Source organism: Anoplophora glabripennis, unplaced genomic scaffold (assembly GCF_000390285.2).
Source record: "Anoplophora glabripennis isolate ALB-LARVAE unplaced genomic scaffold, Agla_2.0 scaffold362, whole genome shotgun sequence".
Taxonomy (NCBI): domain Eukaryota; kingdom Metazoa; phylum Arthropoda; class Insecta; order Coleoptera; family Cerambycidae; genus Anoplophora; species Anoplophora glabripennis.
In genome coordinates, this window is record NW_019416455.1 from 211348 (window position 1) to 222511 (window position 11164).

General features: G+C 34.7%; 1 protein-coding gene across 3 annotated transcripts in view; it reads right to left on the minus strand.

Annotated features, from left to right (window-relative positions):
• LOC108909116 (anoctamin-10) overlaps window positions 1-4885 on the minus strand; it is a 37211-nt gene extending 32326 nt beyond the window's left edge. Inside the window, exons 1-4 of one of the 3 annotated variants that reach the window (XM_018713350.1) lie at window positions 4652-4885; window positions 3854-4009; window positions 2915-3129; window positions 2041-2434 (exon numbers count right to left, since the gene is read on the minus strand). In XM_018713350.1, coding sequence (XP_018568866.1) covers window positions 2041-2434; window positions 2915-3129; window positions 3854-3998 — 754 coding nt within the window. In that variant the 5' untranslated portion in view covers window positions 3999-4009; window positions 4652-4885. Of the gene's footprint in view, window positions 1-2040; window positions 2435-2914; window positions 3130-3853; window positions 4010-4228; window positions 4294-4651 lie in introns of those variants that run through there. The other 2 variants (XM_018713349.1, XM_018713351.1) reach the window with 2 other exon arrangements.
• Between the last annotated feature and the right edge of the window lie 6279 nt (window positions 4886-11164).

Genomic DNA, 11164 nt, shown 5'->3' on the forward strand with positions numbered 1-11164 from the left:
ATCGAGAAATGAAAATCGAAAAAGATATTCAAGAAAAACGCAACCAAAAAATTTTTACTTTTTTCTAAACCACCTTTGGACACATGAAATGAATAAAATCGTTATCGCTCTTTTTTACCTTGAAAGTACAACTCTTAAGGAAAAAAATGAACCCTGATTCGTTTCTCTACGACTATTCGTCAAGCAAGGAGAGCCGATTTTCGAGATGACCTTTTTTTCGAAAAATCGATATAACTCGAAAAATGTTTAATATTTTTTAATTTTAAAACAAGGTACTTTTTTGCTTGCCGAGGGCTACATTTACAGCAAGTAACGAGTTTCAAAACCTTAATTTGCAAGAAATACAGCAAAAACAAAAAAAGTCGATTTTTTACGGTTTTTTCGATATATCTCGGAAAGTAATATAGCAATCGATATATTTAAAAACATGAATCGATAGGTTTGTTTGCTAGCTACAACTTTCTCATTTAACTTTTTTCGATTGGAGTCCAAGTTTTTTTTTTATTAGCGAAAAACCGTTTTTTTCACTTTTATGAATTTTTTAGGTTAACTTCGCCGTTTATGCGCCACAGGACCACTGTCTTTCTTAAAAAAATTTTCCTATATCACATTTCTTTTTCCAGGTGACATTTTTTGTAAGGTCTTCTACCCATTGTCTGGACTATTTATTATTTCCCCTATTGTAAACAGTAAAATAGTTTGAGGAGAAATCTATTTCTATTGAGTTTTTGTATAATTGAATACCATTTATTGTACCGGACAATTAGCAGATTATTTGTTATTGGAAATTGTATCATATTATTTTGTACCGCTGCGAATAAACGTGATGCGCAAACAATTTGATTGAGATAAGCTCATTCCCAATAGAGACAATTAAATTGTTTCACTCGCACGGATCCCTCTAGGGGTTTTGTAAATTTAATTTTCTCTAATCAATTAACAGTTATAATTTTCCGATTAAGCCTGTTCATAACCAACCAGTATAGGCACAATTTAAAACAGTGTTTCGCTATATTTACTTAATTTTTTTATTTAACAACACTATTTCTTTAAATTCATGACATACTGTTGAGTACTTCAAGGAGAAGTTGCAAAGGAGTGTTTTTTTAGTTGATAATAGAAACTTAAATAAGTATCAATAAGTATATTGAGATTTACTGGGGACTTAAGCAACATGAACCGAAACGAGCTGTATTTACGAAACAATTCGCCGATTCGTAAGTGGAATAGTTTGAAATCATTAGCGAAAGGATCCTCTCTTTGCATCCCGGACATTCCACTGTTGGATCCCATCATTTACATTTCTGGAGGACTAGAAGGTTTGGGACTGTCCGGGATACGCCTGGATGAATGTGGGATCCTCTAATTGCCGCAATAACGACGGTTACGTCGATTGTAATCATCGGTAGCGCGTGCTAGCAACTTGTCATTTCTCCCTTTGATGGTTAAATGAATTGTTGCTTGTTAGGCCCTCAGTCTACCAACAAGTTCAACCGAGCAGGCATTGAATTTGTACTTAGCACAACGTTACGTCGTCGATAATATTTTTTGTATCCGAAATGAAACCGATTAGGTCTCTAGAGAAAATGTTTTAAATGGTTTAGATGAAATACTTATGCATCTTACAAAATGCTGAAACTTTCTGACATAGATTATTGTAAGGAATACTGAGTTAACCAGAGCAGATAGGCCTAGAAGTATCCGAATTCAGGAAACATTTAATTGTAAATAAATTTGGCCTGGAAGAACACAGCTTGTGTAGGTTCTGTAAGGAGGACACCATAGCTTAAGTATTGTGCAAACGTGAAGACCTATCTACTATCCGGAAGACAAAAACCGAAAGCTTGAAGCTGTATGAAGGAGTCACTGTCAAAGCTGTAGTGCCTAATTATAAATTACATGAGGAACTCTTATATTATGGAGGTTCACAATGAACCTATGATTGATTGCAGTGGAAAAACGTGGAGTGTCCAATCCACATATTTACAGTTTATAATCTAGGTATAAGAAATATCATTGATAAAAAACATATAGCCTTACCAAACGGCTGCTTTTTGAACACCGACATGTACCAGCTCCTCCCCAACTTTTTCAAGGTTTCGTCGTCGTGCAAGGGGAACATCTTGGTGACGATTTCGTACATCTGCAGCACCTGGAAGATAGACTGACCTTCGTAGAGAGTGTAGGTGGGATAGCCGGGTATATGGTCGTCCTCTGCAAGAGCCCTGATATTCTCCAATTCGTGCCTCACGATGTTCTGCCTCTCCGCCATGGTGAGGAGGTCTTCCACGTGCATATCTTCCGGCAGGAAGTCTTCCAGTTGCGCCACGGTGAACTCCCGCATCTGACCGTTGCGGTCTTGCTTTATCAGCTCCATGTCCTCGGCTACTTCCAGGAACTTGATCTTGGAAGCTGACAGGTGGAGAACGTAGCCCTAGATTTGTTATAACGGTTAGTAAACTACAGTGGTGCAGTGGTTCTAGGTCAAATAGGCCATCGCAATGAATCACAAGAGTCATGACGTCGACTCCCTTGGAAGTCTTGTTAAACAGTCACTTCATATTGATGGAAAGAGTGGCAGTTCAAATTGAACTGGTAAGGTCAGCCAGTGTTGGATGCCAGAACATAGGCATTGTTGGTATAAAAAAACTGTTTATCAGAGATTTGAGAGATGAAATGTTGAGGATGAACAAGATCAGGCTCAGAGAAACTACAGTAGACTGTCGATTGCAAAAGTACCACTAGCTAGAACATGAAATTGGTAAATAATTCAATTTGCTGAGGTTGCAACCCGAAACAGGAGTTCTTAAATACGAAGAAATGTCGACTAACAGACAGACATTTGGATTTTCTACAAAGAACAGCCCATCCAGAGGATAAGAAAAAATCTATAATTAGGTATTACAATACTTACATCCTCTGGGTTGCAAAGCTGCTTCATAACGATGAGTTCGCCACCACCATCACGTTTCTTGCCTCTAATCTTGTCTATGAGCCAAAGTAAAGTTTTCTCTGGGATATCTGAAGAAACCTGCAGGACAATGTAGGTAGGTGGGAGGACTGTCTCTTCGACATCAGACGACTCTTCCACGGTATCTCCGCTGTCCAGTTGTTGTTTGTTCATGTTTCCTAGGATTCAGAAAGAATATGTATACCCTTGAAGATAAAAAGTATAACCGGCCTTAATAGAAGACGTCAACAAACAAAGGTTAAGATTCATACATAAAATACTTGAAACAGATTTAGTTGCAGAAGTTTTTCCCGATAAGGCAGTGCACTAACTGCATAAACATAACATTAACCTTGACAAGCTATGGCTGTATATCATAAAACTGCTGATGCTCGTAATAACTTTATTAATTTATTGGAATAAGTAATTGTGTATACATGGCTTAAATCGTTTTACGTTGTGGGCATATTATTAAATTACATGATATCCTTGTCGGCCAAGGTTTCAAGCTGTTGCAATTCGTGTAAGTTTCCTGCTATCCACTTATTTATTGCAGCATTTAAATATTTGAACAAATAAAAGTGAAACACTTGCGTAGAAATTCCCAAACAACAATTAATTTTATTATAATCTACTGAGACAAGGTTTTTGTTGAGTTTATCGACAGTTGATGATTGAAAGTGAGTTTGACTGTTGCGGAATCAGATTTCACCTGCATTTGTTGTAACAACCAGTATGTATACACTGTTTATATATAATCTTGATATTTATAGAATGTAATAACCGTATTCAAGCTTAAATAGACCAGAACAAAATATCGAAATGTTTTAACATGGAAATGGTGGAATTAATCTTTATTGTTATTATTTTTTTTTAACATTTATCATTTCATATCAACCTTACCACGCAGAGCATCTAAAGTTTTGTGTATTCCCCATAGACTGTTTATAAACGGGTCGTCTTCGCCTTCCAAACAATTGAATTCCGTAGAAATAGAATCTGTTTCTTGCCTTATAGAACTTGAGGAATCTTCAGACTGACTGAGCATAGCTTGGTTAGCTGCAAACAACGTTAGTAAAGCGTTAGGAGTTAGCTAGAAATAATATTAAATTGTAAACAGCCTATAACAAGGTAGTGTTATGTACACAACGTATATCGATCGAATAGTTATTATATTTTCATATATGGTAAACATATTTTGCGAAATAATCAGTATGTGTAAGCCACAACTGATATCCTTTGATCTACTTTTGATATTATTACGGTTTGATTACCAACCTGTTGTTTTAAAACTTAAAAAAAGCATCTATGCAAATGCTGAAAACAGACAAACTGAAAATGTTGAGCATTGTAATTATGCAATATTTGAATCAAAGTAATACAACTAGAAATAAAATTGTATATTTTGAGATAGAGTAACACTTTACAAATCATCCTGTGTACTACATTTTAAAGACACGTATCTCAAATAATTTTTCACGCGATAAAGGAGCAAATATCTGCTAATCCATGCATACAGGTACGACCTTTTTATTCAGTTGTACCACCCTGTAAAACTCAAGGATACCCAAGTTAGTTATGACAACTGACACCCTCAGACATACTAGTAGATAAGATAAGGTTAGCCACTGATAGATGTTAGTTAAGTCAGCAAATTTCCCAGATAAGTCAAACCATAGCCACCAACCACATCTACATTACCTTTTCTGTCGAGCTATCTGCTTCCTACTGATAAGCTTCACCTACTGCGAAATCTAGCCAGCTGTAACTGAACTGGCGAACATTAGAATAAAATCAAGCTTTGTTAGAAACAAATTCAATGTATCCAATTCATCGGCAGTGAGGCTAGACTGTATATTTAACTATCTATTTATATTTTCGGCGATTTGTTAGGTTAGGTATTACGTGAAAGTGATTCAGTTCTAATTATTCTTGCTGTCAGCGGAAATTGAGGCTGGCACGAGGCGCCAGTTGACAAGGTCGGTTTGAAATCGGGTAGAATACATTTGTAGGGGACTGACCTTAAGGTATATTTAATATGTGCGGGTTAGATGGCGCGAGCTCAGCAAACAGCAATCTTGGTGAGACCCGTGAGTTTAGGATACTCTTCAAGAGATGGCGCGAAGAGTTCAGAATTTTGCAAAATCAATGTCCTGCGTGAGTCTGATGGACCATGTTATGGTTCGGACTAGAAATAACAAGGGGACCAACTACAGAAACAAAAATAACTTATGAAAAGATTTTATGACGTCCAAATAGGTTGAAGTTAATTATACATCCACATTTATATAGTATTTGTTAGATTATAGTGTCTTTAGACTATTATTAAATTGGAAATTAGACAATAATTTTTCTCTTTAATTTATCTTGGAACTTTAATTGCAAGTCCAAAAAATTGTATCAATAATCCAGTTTGTTATACGCGTCGTTGTGATTCTACATGCATTACATAGATATATTTGCTCTAATAATTGAAGCACATATTTTCTGTTATTTAAACCCTTGACAAACTACTCTCAAATTTTTGGATACCTATGTATTATTAAATTTATTTCACACTAAAGACATATTTGAAAACAGAATGGGGCACTATAAATTTGAGATGAAGATATCTTATTGTGGAATACACTTACTGTAAATAGTAGACAGGGTGTTTTATAAAAAAGATAGTATAAATTCAGGAACTTATATCTCTTCTATTTTTGAGATATAAGATGTCCAATAAATATTTTTAATTCAAACATTTTTTCCAAAAAAAGATAATGTGAAATTTGGTACCTACAGAAAAGTCATCGAGAGCGCGTCAGCGTTATTAATTTTTAACTATTTTCTAAAGGCCGCTATGACCTTATCCAGGGACATTTTACGACATAACTCTTTTGAGGTTAGGTTTTTGTCATGTTTTGTCACACATTGAACTTTTAATTTTGTATAAAAATGAACTAATTTTTCCAAAGCCCACCAGCATCTACTCCATAATATAAAGAGTGTCCGGAAACGGAGGGGACATACTTTAAGGGTACCTTCTTGAATAATAATAAACTATATCAGTTACAATTTGCTTCCTTAACGTTGGTATTTTAGAATATTTCTTGTTCTTTGAATCTGTACTCTTCAAGCAAAATATTCTAAAGTAACTTGATTTAAGTTGGTTTGTTTTCATCCAGGCTATCTTAGTTATATCTGTCGTTCTCGGCCACCTTGTATATTAAGAAATTAGAAGTTGATTGATTATCGGACTATAAAAAAATGGTTTTAATAAAACTTGTCTGGAATCATGTGGACCAAGAGTTACTAAAAGTAGACTTTCAGCGGAGACTGGAGTTTTGTCAGTGGGCCCTTAAGTTGTTAAATCAAGATGATGATTTTTGTAAACGGGTCATGTTCTCTGATGAGGCTACTTTTCATGAAAATGGCTAATAGTCATAACTGCCATTATTATGATACAATGAATCCTCACCAATTCCGGACAACTCATAGCTAACTATGGTCTTTCAACCTGTAGGGAGCAGTTTTGGGAACCCACGTCATTGGACCATTCTTTTTTGACCAGAAGATTTGTTAGGCTACACTTCGAAGAATGTGGATGCAACATGGTGGTGCTCCACCTCACAGTACCGCTGTGGTTCGTCAGTTTTTACCCGAAACTTTTCCCTGCAGATGGATTGTGGGCGCGGGGGACCAGGGAGTTGGCCTTCAAGGTGTCCAGATTGACAAGTTGAGACTTCTTTTTATGGTGATTTATAAAAAGCAAGGTTTACGTTACACCACCAACTACCGCGGAAGACATGTGGCAGCGGATTACAGTATCATCACAAGGAAATACGCCATGCTGGCCAATGTTGAACAGTATTTTAAAAACCAAACTGCTGGTTTAAATATATGACTGTACTTCTGATTTCGGTCGTAAACGCAGCCTTGTCTGAACAGGTACATCTAAAGTAAGTCAAATGGCGCGCCTTTTCATCAAAAATGAACGGCGAAGCCCTAATTAACCTTTTCANCTAGGGTGATGGATCAATTCTGAGGCCAGATTCGGATTCAGCGCGCCAAATGCCTTCGGAAGCGTAGTGTCTGATCTCTGAAATTTTTTTTTTTTTTAATTTTGTCGGCCTGTGTTATCGGACTATAAAAAAATGGTTTTAATAAAACTTGTCTGGAATCATGTGGACCAAGAGTTACTAAAAGTAGACTCTCAGCGGAGACTGGAGGTTTGTTAGTGAGCACTTAAGATGTTAAATCAAGATGATGATTTTTGTAAACGGGTCATGTTCTTCGATGAGGCTACTTTTCATAAAAATAGTTAATAGTCATAACAACTGCCATTATTATGATGAATCCTCACCAATTCCGGACAACTCACAGCTAACTATGGTCTTTCAACGTGTGGGGAGCAATTTTGAGAACCCATGTCATTGGACCATTCTTTTTTGACCAGAAGATTTGTTAGGCAACATTCCTTTAGCTACACTTCGAAGAATGTGGATGCAACATGATGGTGCTCCACCTCACAGTACCGCTGTGGTTCGTCAGTTTTTACCCGAAACTTTTCCCTGCATATGGATTGGGCGCGGGGGACCAGGGAGTTGGCCTTCAAGGTGTCCAGATTGACAAGTTGAGACTTCTTTTTATGGTGATTTATAAAAAGCAAGGTTTACGTTACACCACCAACTACCGCGGAAGACATGTGGCAGCGGATTACAGTATCATCACAAGGAAATACGCCATGCTGGCCAATGTTGAACAGTATTTTAAAGACCAAACTGCTGGTTTAAATATATGACTGTACTTCTGATTTCGGTCGTAAACGCAGCCTTGTCTGAACAGGTACATCTAAAGTAAGTCAAATGGCGCGCCTTTTCATCAAAAATGAACGGCGAAGCCCTAATTAACCTTTTCAGTCTCGCATAATAACGAACACTGGTTCCTTTCTGCGCCGGCACAAAGGGGGAAAAAATCCAGTTAATTTCCCAGGACGGGACTGGGAAAAGTGTTCCTGAATGATAAATAAATCAGCTAGTTTTATCTCTCCATTCATCGCGAGATCGCATTCGGTAAATATAAAGCTTTAAGGATGTATTTTGCAGGGATGTGAAGAACGTCGGAAATTTGCATTTAATTAAGTGAGTAGATCCTCTCCCGGGATTCGAGGAGATGCTGCCTTATTTATAGTATGTTTTATTATCCAATTATATGCCATAAACTTGCAAAGCGGACGGTATCTCATTAGGAGTGCATTATGACGTTGTTTTGAACTGAGCTTTGTTTTCCGTCATGAGTGGAGATATTTTAAACCCCAACCACAACTCATAGGAAAGCTCATAATTAACGTTTTTAGAGAAAACCTGACCAACAACAAAAATGTATGTGTAAAAATATGATTACAAAGAGCAGAGAACATCCTCATTTTTATTCCAATATATCTTTTTAACAAACTGGAAACAGATCATAAGATTTTACCTAGCATTGGTCATCGGATAGACAAAGGCAACACAGTAAAAAGCTAAATAATCAAATATTTACTAAGTAATTATTAATTTTTAAATACGATTTGTGCATATTTAAAAACAGTAAGTTAAATTGTATTCTGTTGTCTCCTAACAAATACAGGGTGTTCTACAAACCTATGACAAACTTTGACAGATGGCAGCTGTATGTGTTATTTCAAACATGTTTTCTTATATGAAATTTTCGATATTCGTTTTTGTTTAGAAGTTATAGACCGTGAGCTAGCGCACATGGGTGTGGCGTCATTGAAAAATGTCCGGCATTTTGAGGTCTGAAAAAGGTAAGTTAGTTAATGAAAATAAAAGTGGTTTTAGGGGTCGACCCGTATTCGAAAATTTGGAAAATTAATTTCCTTTTGCATAAAATAATTAGTTTTTCACTCATCTTAAAGTGTCTGGCAGTTGATGAAAATAGACTCAAATGCCAGAGGGTTTTAAATAGCCGAAAGGGTGGTTTATAGGGGTGAACTTTTAAGACAAAAAAATCATTTTTTGTCTGGCAATCGAAACAATGAAAATTTTTGTTATGAAAATGATAAAAATGAATTGCCAGGCGGTTTCCAATGTTCGGAGTCGAGTTTCTCTGTGGAAAATTATTAGAAAATTTTTAATATATTTCAGTGATCACTGAATCTGATATCTGGTGATCTGGTATCTCGGGTACTTAAAATTAATACCCATATTTCTTATTACAAAAAATTTGTCAGACAAATTGGAAAATGGAAAAATTGTGCCAGACAAAAGAAAATTCGTAAAAAATATATTAAAGTTTAAATGATTTATTTTTGTCTTGCATTTTGACTTTCAATTAGAAATACGCGTATAAACACAATATACAAATGCCAGACAAGTTGAGATATTCGAAAATATATAAATGAATTGAAAAGTTACAAAAAAATTAATGAAAACTTGTATTTCTTTTTTTTTATAATTTAAACGATTTATTTTTGTCTCGCATTTTGCATTACTATTGAAAATACATATTTATACTTCAGGTTAAAATGCCAGACAAGTTGGGTTGTTCGAAAATTAAAAAAAATAAATTAAATTAAATAGTTGTAAAAAAATTAATGAAAACTTCAGTGTCTTTTTTTTTGTCTGGCAATTCGTTTTTTAATAAAAAATACACTTACAAACTCAAATTAAAAATGCCAGACAAGTTGGGCTGTTCGAAAACAAAGTTGTGAAAAAATACAATTTCTCATTTTTTTTCGACTTTTTCCCGTTATATTATAAGCTGTAATTACACGGGAAATATACTCAAAATACTATTTTCGACGTAAAATTTCCTTTGTTTATTTATTTATATATCTTCGAACATTATTCATTCATTTCATGTGAGATGGTTAAGTTTTTCCAACAAAGTAATACAGAATAAAATATTTAAGATTGAGAAACAAACAGTAATAACAATTTAATAATGCAACGTAAAATCAGTGACCGAGGAAATATGTCAAAATACGTATAAACAATAATTGCTATTCTAAGAACCACCTTCAAGGAGCATTAGATTTTTTTTTCAAAAAAATCTGTGCCATCTGCAACAGTTTCTTTAAGTAATAAAATAAAAAAGATAGTTTTAGGTATCACTTTAAAATGTTATTAACACATAACTGATATATTCTGGATTCCTTCTTAATCATAAATTTACATAGTGTTGTACATACTTTAATCATTACCCTGTTTACCTAATTGTAATGAATCCATAAATAAACCGCAATGTAAAAAATACATTCATTTTGAAAAATTTTTAGTGATGTAGAAATTTTATTAGAAATAGAGAGCCCCTTATCGACGCCTAAGATTGATCTATTTTCACGATAATTTATAAAATCAATAGAGCTTTTCATGTGTACACTTCATACTAAAATTAAATAAAAACAAAAAAAAAAGATTTTTCAAGAGAATCTCTTTCAATCTCTAAAAGGAAGCCTTTGGATGAAAAAGTGTATACTTCAAAATGACATTATTTTTTAAAGTCCTAATCATAAAAAGTTAATCACCCTGTATATTGATCGAAGTTTCATCCCTGTTTTGCTCCAGATTTCCTTAATACGTTATATTGAAGTAAAATTATTTAAGGTATTTTCATTAATCTTTTGTTGGATGTGTAATTCACTTGGCAATAATTAATTTATGATTAGTTGGTTCTGAATAGGACCGAATTTCTATTGCAAACATATTTTGGATAGCGACATCTACACAAATATTATGGTACCTTATTGGATGAAGTTGCCGAGTAACAGTTTGAAAACCCCGGTACATCTGTCCACGCTTATAAAGACCTGTTGGTTTTGATTAAAATACTCCCCTTTACGACCCTTTTAAAACGGGCCATTATCTTCACTTAACGTACTACTTAAACTTTCATTGTGCCTACAAAATACATTTTACATAGCGCAGAGCGGGACGCTGTGAAAAACTACATTCACATAGCAGAAAATGAGCAGCCGTCTGCGTAGGTATACACTCCATTTGAGTTATTTGAGAAATACAACAGATGTGATCGTTCTTTTCGCCAAGCTCGAATTCCCCCATATTTTTTTCTTTTATTACATGTTCTCTATATGTATGTTCAAGCGGATATTAAAAAAGAAAAGAAAAACGAGAATTTTATAGTGTAGTTCTTAATTATAATGCATTTTTTATAAAATTTTATTTTACACATAGACCAGGGTCGATAATTTTTGAAACCAAACAAAATTAT